The sequence below is a fragment of the Lactuca serriola genome, chromosome 1 (genome assembly GCF_051521515.1).
Source record: "Lactuca serriola cultivar US96UC23 chromosome 1, Lser_US96UC23_V15, whole genome shotgun sequence".
Lineage (NCBI taxonomy): Eukaryota > Viridiplantae > Streptophyta > Magnoliopsida > Asterales > Asteraceae > Lactuca > Lactuca serriola.
This window is the reverse complement of record NC_136408.1, coordinates 67900550-67919708: the sequence shown is the minus strand read 5'-3', so window position 1 is coordinate 67919708 and position 19159 is coordinate 67900550. Positions and strand designations below refer to the sequence as shown.

Sequence of the window (19159 nt, the reverse complement as noted above, 5' to 3'; positions counted from 1 at the left end):
TTCAAAAAGTTAGATCTCCTCGAGCCAAGACCCATTCACATGGAAATCCACCTAGCAAACAAAACGGTTACATTTCCTAGGGGAATTTGTGAAGATCTTTTGGTGAAGGTGGACAAGTTCGTGTTCCCCGCGGACTTTATAGTTCTAGACATGGAAGCGGATCCCCAAGTCCCGATCATATTAGGAAGAAATTTTCTCAACATTGTGTGCGCTATAGTCGACATGGGAGATTCTAACCTTACCCTTCGGGTAAGAGACGAATCAGTCACTTTTCGGAGTTGATCAAGCCATGAACCATGCAAGGAGTAGTGATGACACGGCGTTTTCGATTGACATGTTGGAAGAGTTGTTGGAAGATTGGAAAGAAGAAAAGCCAGGAAAGTCCACCGTTTCACTTGAAGAAGATTTTGATGCTGAAAGGGACCTGATGGAGTTAGAAATACTGCTCGAGGAAGCTGAGTATGACGATCTGATCAGAAGTGCAGAAGAACCGATCGCCGAACAGCCTCTACCGACTCGGCGAGTCCATTTGAAGAGACCCGAACAGTCGCGAAAATTACATTGGACTCGACGAGTCCCCTTATTGGACTCGACGTGTTCAGCATGCAGAACACAAAAATTGAGCTCAAGGCACTACCAGATCACTTGTAGTACGCATTCCTTGAAGATGGCCAACAAAAACCTATAATTATAGCTACTGATTTGGCCAAACATGAGAAGGAGAGCCTTGTGGGTGTACTAAAGAAAAGGCAAGGTGCTATAGCATGGAAGATAACCGACATAAAGGGAATTAGTCCAGCCTATTGTTCCCACAAAATCAACCTAGAAGAAGGATCAAAAGTTGTAGTACAACGCCAAAGAAAACTCAACCCGAACATGCAAGAAGTTGTGAAAAAGGAGGTCGTGAAATTACTAGATGTTGGAATCATTTATTTGATCTCCAATAGCCCATGGGTGAGTCTGGTCCAAGTAGTTTCGAAGAAGGGAGGCATAACGGTAGTGGCTAATGAAAACAATGAATTAATTCCAACAAGGACGGTAACCGGGTGGCGAGTTTGCATAGACTATAGGAAGCTAAATGAGGCCACATGCAAGGATCACTTTCCATTGCCTTTTATCGATCAAATGCTTGAGAGGTTTTCGTTCATCTTTATTATTTTTTCTCGATGGGTTTTCGGGGTACTTCCAAATTCCATTCGACCCACAAGACCAAGAGAAGACCACTTTTACATGCCCAAGTGGGACATTTGCATATAGACGTATGCCTTTTGGGTTATGCAATGCACCAACTACTTTCTAAAGGTGCATGATGGCTATCTTTCATGATATGATTGAAAGGTTTATGGAGGTGTTTATGGATGACTTCTCGGTTTTTGGGTCCTCTTTTGAAGATTGCTTGTCCAACTTGGATCTAATGTTAGCAAGATGTGAGAAGACCAACCTTGTCCTTAATTGGGAGAAGTGTCATTTTATTGTGAAGGAAGGAATTGTGTTAGGACACAAGGTCTCAAGGAGGGGGATATAGGTGGATAGAACAAAGGTGGACACTATAGCCAAATTGCCACCTCCAACAAATGTCAAGGGGGTAAGAAGCTTTTTAGGCCATGCGGGGTTCTATAGGCACTTTATTAAAGACTTCTCCAAGATCACGAGACCCTTGAATCAACTACTTTTGAAGGACGCCCCACTCAACTTTTCTAAAGAATGTCTTGAAGCCTTTAATTTGTTGAAGGAAAAGTTGACTACTTCACCTATTATGGTAGCTCCAAATTGGAGTCTCCCTTTTGAGCTAATGTGTGGTGCTAGTGACTTTGCGGTGGGAGCTGTTTTGGGAAAAAGAATTGACAAACATTTTCAGCCAATCTATTATGCAAGCAAGACATTGAATCCAACTCAGGAGAATTACACTACTACCGAGAAGGAGCTGTTAGCAGTGGTATATGCTTTTGACAAGTTTCGTCCTTACTTAGTGTTATCCAAGACAATCGTGTTTACCGATCACTCCACGTTGAAGTATTTATTTGCCAAACAAGATGCGAAGCCTAGATTGATACGTTGGGTTCTACTTCTACAAGAATTTGACATCAAAATACACGATAAAAAGGGGATAGAAAACGTAGCTGGCGATCATTTATCAAGACTAGAGAACCCACTTTTGGAGAAGCTAGAAGAAGATAAAATTGGGGATGATTTTCCCGATGAGTATATATTGGTAGTAGCGGAAGAAGTGCCATGGTTTGCAGATATAGCGAATTATTTAGCAACCAAATACATCCCAAAAGATTTGACTCACCAACAAAAGAAGAAATTCTTTTCGGAAATTAAATACTACTTTTGGGACGAGCCATATCTTTTCCGAAGCTGCGCGGATGGAATGATAAGAAGATGTGTATTCGGGAAGGAAAGTCAAGACATTTTGGCACACTGCCATAGTGGACCCGCGGGAGGACATCATGGAGCACATTACACCGCGAAGAGATTTTTGATATTAGGTTCTATTGGCCTACAATTTTCAAGGATGCTGCTCGATATGTCAAGGAATGTGACTCGTGCCAAAGAGCGGGAAATATATCATCCCGAAATGAAATGCCCCAACATAGCATCCAAGTATGTGAAATATTTGATGTGTGGGGGATTGACTTCATGGGACCCTTTCCCATGTCTAAAGGAAATAAGTACATCTTGGTGGCGGTGGATTACGTATCTAAGTGGGCGGAGGCACAAGCATTACCCACTAATGATGCTCGGGTAGTGGTACGATGTTTAAAGAAATTATTCTCAAGATTTGGAGTTCCTAAAGCTCTCATTAGTGACCGGGGCACTCACTTTGACAATTATCAGTTAGCTAAGGTGTTATAAAAATATGGTGTTCACCATAGATTTTCAACATCCTATCATCCTCAAATGAGTGGGCAGAATGAAGTTACAAATAGAGCATTGAAGGGAATACTAGAAAGATCAGTTGGAAGTAATAGGAAAGAGTGGTCGGATAAGCTTGATGATGCACTATGGGCGTTTAGAACAACTTTTAAGACACCTATCGGCACTACACCATATAGGCTAGTCTATGGAAAACATTGTCACTTACCGGTTGAAATAGAGCACAAGGCTTATTAGGCATTAAAGGTGTGCAATTTTGATCTAGCTGAACTTAGAACTAACCGGTTAATGCAAATGAATGCCTTGGAAGAGCTTAGGAATGAGGCATACACTAGTTCTTTGATTTACAAAGAAAAGACCAAGAGGTGGCATGACAAAAGACTCTAGGGTAATAAGGACTTTTACGAAGGACAAAAGGTGTTACTTTTTAATTCAAGACTCAAACTATTTCCGGGCAAGCTTAGGACATGGTGGGATGGTCCATTTATAGTAAAAAAAATTCCACATGGAGCTATTGAGCTAATATCAAGAGATGGAACTCCTTTCAAGGTCAATGATCATAGGGTGAAAAATATGAAGAATGAATTCCGAGAAATGAAGAACTTGAAGAAGGGCTGCTGCTGGGAGGGATTACAGAGACGTAAGCATGAACGAGTCCTACTAATGACTCCTTAAAAAGAAGCGTTTCCGGGAGGCAACCCGCGTTTAGATTTTGCTTTCTTTTCTTTTTCGTTTTTTTTTCATTTTTACTTAGGATTTGTTTTTATCAATCTTCTTTTGTGTTCAAAATGATTGCTTGAGGGAAATCAATGCTCAAGTGTGGAGTGGCATATATTTTATTTTGCAAACTCAAAATTTTCACAGAATGAAAAACTTGACGAGTCTATAAGGCTACTCGACGAGTCCATTTTAAAAATCCCGAAAAATCGATGAATCAGGCATCTACTCGCTGAGTAGGTCCGACTGCTCGACGAGTATATATTTACCCGAAAAAAAAATTATTTTTATTACATTCTGTAAAAGAGGGGTTTTTACCCTAATTTGCAAATACTCAGCAATTCAAATGAGCAGCCTCCTCACACTTAATGTGCAACACTCTCAAGCATCCATCTTGATTCTTCTCTTCTTCTGCGAATTTCAAGCAACAAGGTAACAACTTTAGCCCTTAATCCTTTACAATCTTTGGTGTAATAACACCTTTAATTTCTGAAAAATCCCGTTTTTGGGAAGACATGGATTCTAGGGTTTTGATTTTTGACAAATTAGGACGTTTTAGACGTAAATTTTTACATTCATAGACTCCTGAACATACCGAAGCAAACCCCTGCAATAATTTATGGATTTGGCCGGTTAATTTCATAAGGACAAGATTTGACTCCCTCTGTTCGTCCTACTCGTCGAGTAGTTCGTGGACTCGGTGAGTCCATGCTATTGATGACCAGTATTTTGCCATTCTTAATTCTTTAGGTATTTTGTTTGTGGTTTTCTTCTTTCTTTGCTGTGCAGGAACCATGTCTAGGAGAGGTCAAAGCTCACGAGGAGGCAGTTATGGGGACATCCCATGGTTGGCTTTTCCAAGCATCACCAACAAGTCTTCGCTCACACGAACAAAAAACAAGCTGGAGGCCTTAAGGTGGAAGGAAATATATGTTCCCAATGAGTTGGATTGGTCATGGATGGGGCAAGCTGGGATGGAAGAAGCACTAAGCCATTATTTGGTCAAGTCTTGTGAAATTAATGGGGTGCAAATAATTTGTGATGGGTGGAGTCGGTTGTTTAAGCTGCAAGAGTCGGTGTATCAGGAGCTTTGCTGGGAATTCTTTGCCACCATCTATTTCCGGGGTGGTGATGACTACTATAGTCCAAACATCATTTCATTCTGCCTTGGAGGAGAGTTCCGCCAGTGTAGCATTGTTGAGTTAGCGTGGAGGCTGGGAATGTATGATCAAAAAGAGATCATGTCCGAGACTTTTGAGTCATTTCTGGAGCAGTGCCACAAAGACTTGCCCGAGGGTGTGGTATCCTGTACTTGGTGGAATACCATTTCCAACCAAGTCTCTATCCCTTCATACGCTCAAGAGGGGATGATCCGCTCCCCGATCCATCGCCTAATACATCGTCTGATCACGAGTTCTATAAACATGCGAAAGGATGAAGACAAAGTCCCCACTCTCGATATCTTCTACATGTGGAGTATTATTACCCCTAATGTATTTTGAAATTTGCCATATTGCATGGAAAAATACTTGGCGGAGGGGGCAGTCAAAGAACGGGTAACTTCAAAAATCAATGGTGGCATGTTTGTGACAAGGCTTGCGAGAACCTATGACATTTTGGACCGACCAGAGGCATGAGTATTGACTATGATTCCTAGTCCTCCCTTCACCACAACTTTATTTAGGAGGGCTAGGATCATTGAGGATTATGGAGGGGGCCATGTTAGCATTCCAAATGATGATGAACCGTTGGTACCGGAAGAACCAGGAAGGAGGGTAAGGCGAAGGAGAGAGCGAGTGCCACGAGACCCATCGGTTATTCCGGTGGATGAGGAGCTACCTATGGATTGGTATAATGTTGAGCTGCGAAGATACCAAGATGACATAGGTCGGGGAGTGAACTTTGTCAATGAGTTTGTTGCTTGTTTATTTGAGCAAATGCATTTTACACCAAGGCCCGGATTCCCGTATATCTCCAGTTGGGATGAAAGGGTGCAAGCGAGAGGAAATCAAGCGGGTGGAAGTGGAGCTGGAGGAGATGAAGACGAGGAGGAAGATTGATGTTTTATTGTGTTTTTGGATGTTTAAGACTATTTATTTTTCTGTATGTTGGGTGATGAACTGTAGGATGATTAAGTAGGAACTTGTTTTCTTTTATTACTTATGGTTGTTTTCTTTTCAGATTGAAGGATTTGATGCATAAAAGAGTCTCAATTGTCAAGTTTACAGTGACGATCGGGTCTAGATGAGAATGTGCATAAGTTAGGGTCGAGTCCGTTTTCAAGTAAGGTGTTAGAGTGTTATTTGTTGAAGAAAAATGAAGAAAACACACTAAAAATCATACCCAGCCACATCAGAAACGGAACCCAAAAGCAGAATATTTTTATTTGTCACTCACCGATGGACTCGCCGAGTGCACCTTACCTACTCGACGAGTCCGAGTTCAGTTTCACGATTTTTCTGCTTGATACGCTTCTGCTTGACGTGTTTCCGTATAGACTCGATGAGTTTATCACTTTTTCATTCTCAAGGCTTATATTCTGCTCATATTCACTACGGGTTTCGCTCATATTCCTTAGAGTTTTAATTTTTGAAGATTTCCGGGTATTTTTCCTGCATTTTTGGAGCTTTCTCACATAAGATATGACACCCAAGGCATGGATGAGTTGTTCCCATGTCTAAAGTCAATTGAAGATAGAGCTTTAACATGAAGAAGATCGACCTCGCCACTACTATCCCAGGGGAGTTCGTTCCAATTCTCTCTTTACTTTGTTTTTTCTTTATCATGCATAATATGCAATGGGGACATTGCATAAATTAAGTGTGGGGTAGGGGGTTGGTTATATTAGTTAAAATTTTAGTTAAATTTTAAAAATAATTTTTTTTTGCATACAAATTGCTAGGGCTAAATTAGAAAACTTTGGTAAAAAGCAATTAGGAATCATGTTAGTGTTATGTTTGATGATTGCATGAAGACCCAAATGTTTAGTTGAACTTATACACGTTATAGTGCATTTGTGGCCCCCTTTATTCTAGTGAAACCATGGGACAAAAAGACAACCTCGCTTAGTTTGAGGGATGCTATAAGTTTAACATCGTGTACTTGAAATGTATACAGGAAAATTATTATCCTTAATCAATAAAGGTTGAAGTTGAGCGCCCATGCTTAAGCATGTAGGGTTTTGAGTGAAAAAAAGTGAGGTACATGTAAAAAAAGAGAGAGAATTACAAGCAAAGTTGTAAGAATTTTGGAGCAGTTAGAGTAAAGATCAAAAGATCAAAATTCCAAAAGTTCAAAAGTTGAAGATACCCAAAAATCAAAGAAAATAAAAAATGTGGCAATTTTGAAGAATTCGAAGAAATCAAAGTTCAAATTATCAAGAAAGTGAAGAATTCCAAAAAGTTCCATAGTGGTATCAAAGAATTGTAATTTTTTAGAATATGTATGCTTGGGTTGCTCAACCAAAAACACCTTGAGACTGGGAGGTTTTCTGTGGATGGATTCGGAGGGATGCATAAAATGAGCATTGTTCAGAAAAAGTGGGTGAGTGTTTATGAGGATTGTGAGTATTTAGGTTAAGGGGGGTCCTTAGGAAAATTATTTAGACACAAATGCTTGCGTTGCGGTCTTGACATAATGGTTGGGTTGGATTGGGATTATCTATGTAATACTAGTATGCTTAATTTCAGTTTTGCTTGGGGGCAAGCAAAAGTCAAGTGTGGGGTATTTTTATATTTGCATTTTTAGCTATATTTTTATGTTTATTTTTTTTATCATGTATTGGTTAATTAATTGCATATTATGGACAAAATATGCTTAATATTGTTCAAATTATGTTTTCAGTCCAAAAAAGAAGCTCGGAAGCAAAAGGAAGCAGGAGATATGAACGGAAGCTTAGGAACGAAAAAAAGAAGAAAAAGGCTAATTCTGAAGCTACTCGGCGAGTAGGATCGTCTACTCGACGAGTCGACACGAAGATTCACGAAGCGACACGTGGAGTCCTTGCCGTATACAGATTCCTCAAGGGGGACTCGACGAGTCATTTGGCGACTCGACGAGTAGCCCCTGTTTTGAGAAAACTATAAATAAACTTCATGAACCCGAATTGAGTACTCTCTCTGGATTTTTGGTGGAACACTTGGCGATCAAGGAACCCTTGGAGCTCTGGAAAACGATTGAAGAACCGTAATCCTTCATTCTTAAGAGATTAAGGCACTTTAGGTTTAATTTTCCACTTTTCTTTTGCATTGAATCATGTTGGGATTATTTGAATTTGTTTTTAAGCTTTCACACATTGAATTCATGAACTAATTTCGTTAGTTTCTGTTTGGGGAAACAATTTTGCTCCTATGGTTTAATTTACTCTTTTGATTAATTGTTAATTGGTGATGTTGTTAAATTAAGCTTGTTAAAGACCCTTATACATTAACCATAACTGTTTCTGTTAATTGCTAAGTGATTAAGCTGCATGAACATCTCTTAATTGCTTATCTCATATAATTTATGTGAACACAATACTATATGACTAGGAATAATGAACATGAAACTAGGATTAATTAGAGAATGGGTAAATTAATGTGTGAGCTTGTGTGATACACCATCAACAAGAGGTTAATAGAATCACCAAATTTAATTAGCTAGCTACAAGTCTTATTTATCCCGAATAATTAACCTATGAAATCTATTAGTTTAATCAACTGGCCATTGCTTGAATTTGGTATGTTTTCTAAGGATTAGTAATAGTGACTGCGAATCTAATCACCAGAGTCGGTAACCAATAACAATTAATCTATCATATTATCCTAAAAATTAACCATAGGAGTAAAAGAGTTGAACCTAAACAGAAACCTTTTTTTGATCATTGGATTTAGTTTGTTTTTACGTGTTTTCAGCTTTTAGTTGAGTTTTTAAGTTTTAGTTAAGTTTCTAGTCTTGAAAAACTAGAGAAACCCTATTTTCTATTACTTGTTTTTAGTTAATTCTAGTTTTTAGTTTTAATTTTCCGTTCCCTGAGTTCGATACCCTACTTATTTAGCTTTACCACAATTGATAGGTCCACTGCCTTTGTGTGTCAATTTATAATTAAAAGTAGGATTAAAACTAGTTGAGTAAACACACATCAATAGCTTGATTATTGAAACTCATTATAACATTGTTAGCCTAAAACTAACTAAACATACCTCTGGAGGGACGCCTAGAAGAAGTAGTAATAACATACACAAACTCGCCCATGCGAGTCTAGGAAACCAATAATATTCACAAAACTATATATATATATATATATATATATATACACACACACACACACACACTAAAGAAGTAGGGGACGCACATACATAGGCAACAAAAGGAAGCTTGGAAGGTACATCCCTAGTGACGGTAGTAACCAAGTTCCAATTATCCATGAGTACCATAAATTCCAATAAACAAACCCAAGGATAAGAAACATAGGATTTAGGAGTATAACCATTTAATTCATAAACAAATATCCTACTCAAAAGACACTAAGTATTTTCTATATTAACAAAAATATGTGAAATCACCAATATTATGTTGCCCTTTCAAAACCACATGTATTCTTAGGAAACTGGAAGAGCTTGAAGATTTCACACCCTACAGTAGTTGTTAACTGGAGGAACTACTCGAAGCCCATTGTGATGTCTACCTATCAAGATATACAGTTATGCTAGAAGTTTAGTGCTTTCAGAAACATTTTTATTATGTAATGTTATATACTTTAAAAATGAAAGTGATATTAATGTCACATATAGTTTTGTACTGTTCACTGACCGTGATCTAACATAATAACGTCGCACCACCCAACGATTTCTGCCGCCGACCGGGGGTGTGAGATTGGTATCAAAGCTATTGACTATAGCGAACTAGTACCTCCTTATAAATTCTGACTATAGTCTAGGGGCTTATAATCTAATAAGGTTTGTCCTCAAACCATCATTTAAAAAGTAATATTAAATGGTCGTACCGATAGACTACTTACGAGAGAGGTGACTAGATTGAACTTGTCGCTTGGGTTGTTGGATTTCAGAATGACTATATGCTAAAATGGTTGTGCCCTCTGACACTTTATACATGGTTGATCCTTATTTGATATTTTAACTGTACAAAATAATAAATTAAAACACATGAGCATAAATACGAAACAAAATCACAAAATATGAAACAATCATCATAGCTAAACTATTGTACATGGGTCAAACAATGAATAGACATAGACTGATCACCTATGTGTAATCTTGGTTGGACTAATGCACAACATAATTTAGATTTGATTGTTGATAAACAAAGATTGACAACCCAAGGTAAATTGATTCAATACAAAATATCCTACAACACACAAAATGTGTGAGAACAAGTCTAAATACATCAAAACACACATACACACACAAACATATATATATATATATATATATATATATATATATATATATATATAACTAGTCAATCCTCATCATCATAATCCTCACCCTCTACATCTTCTTCATCATCATCATCGTCATCATCATGTTGTGTCCCAGAAGGCCCAACTCCGTCTCCCGACTGCAGAGGAGGTGGATGCTCAAACCTCTAATGAGAAGATATACCGCTCAGAGCTCCCATAATCCAGTGATGGTCTCACCGGACCTCCCTCCAAAAATTATGTTGATCCCTACTTAACACATCCACACATTGAGATACATAACGAATATCGATCTCTGGCTCAGGACCCCACTGAGCAGTAGAATGTGCATATACAACTTAATGTCTACATGGAACATGATTAGGCTCAAAGTCCTGCTCAAGACCCTACTCTAGATCCACCTGCCGAATAGATCCACAATGTCATCAGAGGGAATCCTCCAAATCTTATCAGCACCGCACATAATCACGCACATCTGAATCAAAGCCCTATGATCCATATCCACAGGATCATATTTGTAACGACCCAAATTTCCAAATAAAATTTTCATTTTTAATTAATCAAAACATTCCCATGAAATATGAAATATCAATGACAATTGTTTTCAAAATCCATAGCATCAACATTTTATTTCAAATATCATAGTGTCCCATCAAATCAAATTCCGGAGAGTGCATGTCGCGCCATCAAGCCTTGCCCTTTCCCTTAGGCTCAGAAGTACCTGAAACAAATCAACAAACTATATGCTAATGCTTAGTGAGTTCCCCAGAGCATACCCCACATAATCCACATAATCCATGTTAGCTATAAAAGCTACATAAACCACATAAGCCATGCATACAATATATAAGGATGACATGGGAACCCTCCAAGGTCTTATACCTAGTGCCACTGGAACCCCAAGTGGTCTTAACTACCTGCCATGGGAACCCCCACATGGTCTTCCTGCCATGGGAACCCCCACATGGTCTTCACTATCTGCCATGGGAACCCCCGCATGGTCTTCACTACCAAATACATATCATACAAGCTAAACATGCAGATATACAAGGATACCATGGAAACCCTCCAAGGTCTTACACCAAATGTCATGCGAACCCCCACATGGTCTCAATCTACTGCCACGGGAACCCCCCCGGGGTATTCCATGAAATACTAGCATAACACATAATCAATCAACAATCAACATATCATAAATAGGTCGGCCTTAGTGCCTTAGACCCATTGGTATGGTGAGAAAACTCACCTCTGTCTGCTGAATCTGAAAGTTGCTCTCCTAATAGTCTGTAACCACTCGTGCTAAACAATAATATCATTACCCTAAAGTTAGGGTTAAATATATTCCAATTAAAGAACCCAAGCCCCAAGTCCTTTCATAATGGCCCAAAAGTCTCCCATTGCTAATGGGCCTAAAGCCCACGTCCAAAATCACTAATGGGCCTCATGGCCCAATAAAGCATAACCATAGCAACCATGGCCCAAAACAGATAAATTCGCCCATTAACTCAAAACATGACCAGGCCCAAAGGTCTCAAAAGCCCAAAACAAGTCTAAGCCCATCTGAGTGCGTACGCCTTGCATACCACTCCGGTACGCTCAACATACTGGGTCCCTAAACTGTATGCATTGCGTACACTAATCTACGTCCAATGTACAAACAGATTAAGCACATCTTCCATTAATACTCGATGTTCTAACGTCCAATCTTTAGATCTGAGTCTATTAAGACTTCCTAAGGCATAAAGTTGGCAACTTTATGCCTTTTCATGTTCCATAAGTTCCCAAAAACCCATTAAGACCTTTCCAAGAGTCTTAATCCATGCATGAGGTAAAAAAACCAATCAAGACACCATTTTTATGGCATGAATGATTCAAAGGACCTTAGATCTACTCTTCCTAAGCTTTGGAGTTGCTCCAACTCTCTAGAGATGATCCGTGAACAGAAAAAAGGACACTGTAGAAACCCTAACTAGATCTAATGAATAAGATAGCAAGATCAAGAATTTAGACCTCGAGAAGCTCTTCAATGTGAACTAGATGCAGATTCTTGAAGCCCAATGTCACTCCAAGCTTGCTTAGCAATTCCTTCTTCTTGAATGAACTCTAAAATGGCCACAAATACACTCCTTAAGCTCAAAAACACTCTCACAAGGGATCTCTGGTGTAAAAGGGAGAAATAAGGCTATGGAGGTTGATTAGTGTTTAGTACAAGAGGCTTAAGGGTGGCCCACTGTCGTGTACGCCCCGCGTATGTGGCCACCCTCTGTGTTCATGCATCCTTAGTACACTAAGCGTACTCCTGAAGTACTCCCCGCATATAAAGGACCTTTTATGCCATCTTTTCCATTTCAAGGGTCTAAAGAGTAATACGTGGTTTCGAGTGTTACAACTCTCCCCTACTTGGACTAGACTTCGTCCTCGAAGTCCGTCGATGCAAACAATTCGGGTAATGCTCCCGCAACACATCCCCCGAATCCTATGTCCATTCGGAGCCTCTTCAGTGTTGTCATCGCACCTTCACTAGCTTCACCTCCTTGTTTCGAAGAGCCTTAGTCTTCCTATCTAGAATACCCCGACTCCCACGTCCATTCGGAGCCTCTTTGGAGGCCAACGATGCCATTACTGACGCCTTTAAAGGCTTTGTGGGGGTTTACCAAGTATTCTTCAAATCTAGGGTGTGTCTTCTTGCTTTTGATTTTCTAGAAATTGTTTTGGATTATTATGGTCTGCACATTGCCTAAATAACCCTTAAAGGCTTTTGAAATATTCTTTTCTTCACCCTACTATGTGTCGCTCTGGATGTGTTGCCGACCATCAATCTGTTTTGCCATTTGTATATTCTGATGTCCAACGGAGACTAAGTTTCTTTCTCCATTCGCCATGGTTTGGTGGAGATTTGTGATGGTCTTCCAACCTCCATAAAGTATTGGAAGGAGGAGTTTTTTTTGTTGATGCCTCTGCCTTCTCCGACCCCATGGCATACGACGCTACTGCTTACAGGGTCACCGAGCCCGTCCCAGAACTATCACTCGACGAGCAATTGATAACGAAGAGGTTATCGGGCATTTTTTTTCCGATGGGCGGACCCCGACGAAGCGATGCAGGGTATGGCTGGTATGAGTCCCCATTGGAACCGTTTGGGTAAAAAGCCAGTGGAGGTGTTCGAGGGGAAAAATATAACCCTTCTTGACTAATTTCATCATAAATGAATTGCAAACTCCACCCTAGTGACGGAGGAGGTGATGGCGCCGGATTCCCCGACTAGGTCAGAGTATAGCATGGACTCTGCCCCAGACGTTTCTCAATCAGAGGGCTCTAGACCTATTCTTCCTAATCTTTGCTCGAAGGGTGCGGAATTGAATTTTGATTTTGGTAAGCCTCCCATGGTGTTTACAAGGGCTACCTTGAAAGGGTTCATCTTAAAGAAGCGCTCTGAGAGTGCTTAAGACAATCAACTCAAAAAAAATGTCTCCTTCCAAACGGTAACGTTATGGCCGTGAATCAGGAAACCGAAGCATGAATGATCTATCTGATCCTCCGGTTCCTAATGCTACAAACTCTAAGCGTAACTCGGAGGATCCTATTACTAATGTTTTTCATAAATGTCCAATAAAACCGGAAAGCGAAATGAAGCGTGTAGAGGATGAGGAAGAGGTGTCTCATTTGGGCAAATCAGAGTGGGAGACCGTTAGTGGAGGCCTCCCAGAGAAGATCCCTGAAAACCCCCTTTTAGAGAAGAAAGACCCCAAGGGTCTGTCTGCTGCGGTTGTGTTCTAACATAAACTCTTTGGGTTCGGACTTGTTCGTTTCGTGGCATCTACTACCGACTCTTCGGTAGGTATTCCTATTTCCATTCCCTCCCATACCATGACTGGGAATGAAGAGCCTGTGGGGACCGAATCTGTAGACATAGAAGCTAGCACCGATCAAAGGTTTTGGATTTCTTTTATCCTCAAAGCTATTTGTGGTTGTTAAGGATCAAGTAGTGAAGTTGTATGGATTGGCGCAAAGATTTAAAGGGCCATGAAGTCATAGGAGTCTAGTTATTTTCAAGTAGGGGATAATTGTTTATTCAGGATACAAGATTTCAGTGTTGCAGGTTATCCCGAAGCTTTATATCTAATGATGAAAGATAGTAGGTTCAAATTGTTGTCAATGAGGAAGCTCATGAAAAGAATTTTGTCTAACAGCCAATTATGAATCGGGAAGAAGATGTTGAAGATTCAGAGTTATCTCGTCCGGAAAAGTAGAAGCATCAGTGATGGCGCATGAGAGAGTTAGTGATTAGGCTCAGGTCGAAGGTTGTGTTGAGGACTTCTCTACATGTTCTTGTTTGATGAAGGCCTTGGGGTTAAAGACAAGACCCAAACACCTAATGGGGTCCAATATACTAGGGGTCCGTTTCGTGTCAGTTTATGCTAGATTACCTTAGTAGTTCTTGTGTAAAAGACCATGGTTGGATCATGACAGGACAGACTGCAGCTAGACTGTGGCAACGAAAGTGATTGTGAAACTATGGTTGGATCATAGCATTCACATGGGTTGAAATAACCCGTTGGCTGAAATACACTGAAAATGATTGCAATACTATGGTTAGATCATAGCATTTACATGGGTTGAAATAGACTGTCAACTAAAATAGACCGGAAGTGATTGTAAGACAATGATTGGATCATAACATTCACATGGCTTGAAATAGCTCCTTATTTTTTTCCAGTACAAAAAGACATAGTCAATGCTTGTGTTGCGGTCCATAATTTTATAAAGAAATACAATATTCAAGATGACTTATTTACTAACTTTGAACAAAATACTATGGTTATTCCTGACGTGCAAGGTGGAGGAAGTGAGGGCCAAAACATACAAGACATAGAATAGAGTTCTAAAGCCGTTGACTATATGACTACTTTGCATGACCAGATTGCTAATCAATTACTTTCAAATGGTTAACGTTAAATTTGTATGCAAATTATTATGTACTTTTTGATTTTGTATGATAGTTTGTATTTGGATTTTGTATGACAATTTGTATTTGGATTTTAAATGATGTATGTTTAATTTGGATTTTATATGACAATTTAAATTTTTATAATTATTTTATCCAACACAAGAGACAATATAAGACTAATGTGGTTGTTTTTTTATCATTCAATACAGTTAATTAGAAAAATAACTAAACAATATAAACTTAGTCAAATGTCAACTAATTCACAATTTATACCTCAATAACTTCTAACACAGTCAACAACTATAAAACATCACCTTATTATGTTTGGCGCACCACAACTAGCTTATTTTTTGAGCTTTTTTATGTTGTCGTGTTTGGTAAGCCAAAAAGTAGCTTATAAGCTAGCTTTTTGAAAAGTTACTTAGACTAGCTTTTATGAGCTTTTTTAAAATTTTCTAAATACATCCCTTAATTAATTATAAAAACATATATTCTTACATGTCCTTTTATGTAATTTTATATATTTCAGCTTGTTTTTCAGTTAGTTTTAACAAACGTTATTTTTTATCAGCTAGCTTTTTATTTAACAACTAGTTTTTCAGCTATCAACTAACTTTTCAGCTAACAACCAATTTTTCAGCTAGTACGCCAAACATAGCCTTAGTCAATCACATTTCAAAATAATTAAAAATTAAAAAGAAAATTAAGAGATAAATTTGAACTTAATCAATATCCCTCTATTAAAAAAAGAAGGGACCAAAAGTTACATACAAGAATAATAACAAATTAACCATAAATAACATATAGACAATGAAACGTCATCCACATTAAAGCATGAAACACCACCCACCTCCAGAAACTCCATTGATATGCATGAAGCTATATACACACACAATCTGCGTTTTCAATCTCTCAAAAACCCACAGTCGACACAGACTCTGCAACCGTTAACTATTGAAGAAGATGAAAATACATACAAAACCCATATCCAGTCCTGGAACAACAGACGATTTCCCACCGCCATTGATGATGTTTCCAAGAAGCAAAAGCAAGAGAGGAAGCAGGTCACGGGCTAACCCTATGTTTTCTCGCAAAATCAACACTACTAACGATCCTACCCAGGAACCCTCTTCCCCTAAGGTCACGTGCATCGGCCAAGTCCGAGACAGTCGCTCAAACAACAAGCAACCAACCACAACCACCGCCTTCCGCAGTTGTCGATGGCTTCAGAAACTCAAATCCGGGTGGTTCCAACGCTTGTGGAGAACAAACTTATCGTTTTTTCGATGTGACTGTTGCAAAAAATCAGAGAGCTTACCGGAATCAAAACGGATTGAAGTGAATCAGGCAATTGAGTACGGGAAACGCGAAATTGAAGATGTAATCGGACCTGATAATGTAATTTTGATTCCAGAATCGCCGCCGAGAAATGCGTTTTTGTTGACGAGATCCAGCTCTGCTCCATACAGATCTTCATCTTTGGCATACAAGTTTTGGGAATCAACAATCGAGAAAACAAGGATGGATACCGAAGATGATGAAACAGGGGAGAAAGTGAACGAAGGTGAAGGTATTAATGGAAACAGTGAAGATGAAAGTTTCTTTAATGGAGATGAAGAATTTAAAGCTGAGCCACTGAATCTGAGCAGGTGTAAATCTGAACCAGCCCGAATTGGGGATAAATTTTTTACGAGTTTCAGTTCATAATTTCACAGGGTTTTTTTCCCCTTAAAATGTTAATATTAAACGACGCAGTTTCGCACAGCTTTTGCCTTTTGTCCAAAGCAACAACTAGAAGTGTTGGTTATGATGGTTCTTATTAATTACTTTTGTAAAAATGTTTACCGATAAAGTATGCATAAGCAAAATGAAACTCAAATGATGGTTGTATATATGTGTGAGGACCATATAATGCGAGTGTGAATGGGGGTTTATAACATAGGGTTTTTAGGGAAGAGGACGAAATTTCCGACTGTCGCAACGATCGATTTAGATCGTTTTCGGACTTTTGCAACCCCTTCTTCGAATCTGTGCACAACCTTATTCGTCTTTCCCTTTTGTTATTATTATTATTTTTATTTTTGTGTGTTTTTACAAATTAGCCCACCCACATCAATTCCTTATAGAGTTTTCTACTTCCGTAGAATTGAAGGATTTGCAAAGGAAGTTGTCATTTTTGGAAAACTTCAAATTTTTGGACATTTTCTTCCAACACCCCCTACTTTTTGGTCATTTTACAAATTTTCCATTATTATTATTATTATTATTATTATTATTATTAATTCTTCGGAAAATTAAATTCATTTTGTGTATGGGTGTGGTTGTGGTGAGAGTTTAATATAACTAAACACCTTACATATATAAACTATGCATTTAATTTCGGAATTTTTAATTTAAAGAAAATGAGAAAAAAAAACAAAAAATGACATGTTGAAAATAAGAAATCTTCCCTAATAAATAAAGAACTTTTTTGCGCATGCCTTCCTTCAATTTGACAATTGTCAATTTGTAGTAATTTTGAATTGTTTTTTTTCACATATCATATTATAGGTTTTCCTATTTTATTAAGTTCCATATAATATTTTATTATAATAAATTGCAATAAATATAATAATAAATGGATATCAATTTCATTAATAAACTTACCTTTTAATTTCAAAAATTTTAAATTAAAGTTTATTGGTTTTTTTTTTGTTTTTTTTATTTGAATTATTTGTTTAAATTTAAAAGATAAAAACATTTCAATTTTAATAATTTATTATTTTTCTTATGTATCATTTGATAACCCCCAAAATCCTCTACCTTTCATTTAAATAGAATTTCAAATGGAGAAATTCCAAAGCTATTTAGGGCTAGATAGATCTCAACAACACCACTTCTTATATCCACTTATCTTTCAGGAGTATATTTATGTACTTGCTCATGATCATGGTTTAACTAGATCGATTTTGTTGGAAAATGCAGGTTATGACAATAAATCCAGCTTACTAATTGTGAAACGTTTAATCAATCGAATGTATCAACAGAATCATTTGATTCTTTCGGTTAATAATTCTAAACAGACTCCATTTTTGGGGCACAACAAGAATTTTTATTCGCAAGTAATGTCCGAGGTCTCTTCAATCATTATGGAAATTCCATTGTCTCTGCGATCAAAAAGAAATCACAGACTATTCTTCTTCCTATATACTTCTCATTTATGTGAATATGAATCTGGCTTCTTCTTTCTCCGTAACCAATCTTCTCACTTACGATGAACATCTTCTGGAGCCCTTATTGAACGAATATATTTCTATGGAAAAATAGATCATCTTGCAGAAGTCTTTGCCAGGGCTTTTCAAGCGAATTTATGGTTGTTCAAAGATCCTTTCATGCATTATGTTAGGTATCAAGGAAAATCCATTCTTGGTTCAAAAGGGACGTTTCTTTTGATGAATAAATGGAAATATTATGTGACAACCCAAGTTGTTCCGTTACATTTCCCTGTTACCGTTAACGGAATATTCCAGTTTATAAAAGTTCCGTTAATTAGAGGTCGTCAATTAAATAAACATTTCAGTTGTTTCATTTAATATGTCGTTAAGTCGTGATAAAAGGAAATAAAAACACATAACACATATTTCCATTTAATTGGAAAAGTTAGTTTTTATTATTACGACCACTAAATCGGGCGCGACCAAAAGCCCCGTTTAACGACAATATTGGGTAGAATTCCACTGAGCTCCAACTCCCACCCATATATAAAGGGGAGTAAACTCCATTTGGAGCTTTTCCATCCTCTCTCTCTATACGCTCTCTCTAGACTCATTTTCACCCCGAATCCGCAACCAAACGCTTCCAAATCGTAAGTCCGCTTACCCTAGCTCATTCTAAACATACTGATTCATGTTTATTGCTTAGAAATCGATCATAGAAGCTGTGAAAGAGGATTTTACGGCCTAAGCTCCTCCTTAGGCCGTAAACCCCTAAATAAAGGCCAAAATGACCCCCAACAGTCCCTAAAAGCCTGGAAATAAATAGAGGAATTAGCCTAGGAGTGTTTGCACATTTAAAACAATCATTTTGAGGCTTAAAAGAGAGTTTACGGCCCAGGCTTATGCCAAGGCCGTAAACACCTCTAAACTATGTCAAAATGCCTCCAAAACACTCCCAAACCACCCTTGGACTTAATACATAGATTAGGGGCTTATCATTTC

The 19159-nt window shown here is 38.2% G+C and overlaps 2 protein-coding genes across 2 annotated transcripts; both read left to right on the top strand.

The window, feature by feature from the left end:
* The first annotated feature begins 289 nt into the window (after nt 1-289).
* LOC145056730 (uncharacterized) lies at nt 290-3117 on the top strand. The gene is made up of 3 exons (XM_079004455.1): nt 290-479; nt 1554-2607; nt 2880-3117. Exons 1-3 carry the CDS (start codon nt 290-292, stop codon nt 3115-3117), a joined length of 1482 nt encoding a protein of 493 aa, XP_078860581.1.
* Nucleotides 3118-15926: 12809 nt separating this feature from the next.
* LOC145056722 (uncharacterized) lies at nt 15927-16670 on the top strand. Its single transcript, XM_079004444.1, has one exon. It carries the CDS (start codon nt 15927-15929, stop codon nt 16668-16670), a length of 744 nt encoding a protein of 247 aa, XP_078860570.1.
* The last annotated feature ends 2489 nt before the right edge of the window (nt 16671-19159 follow it).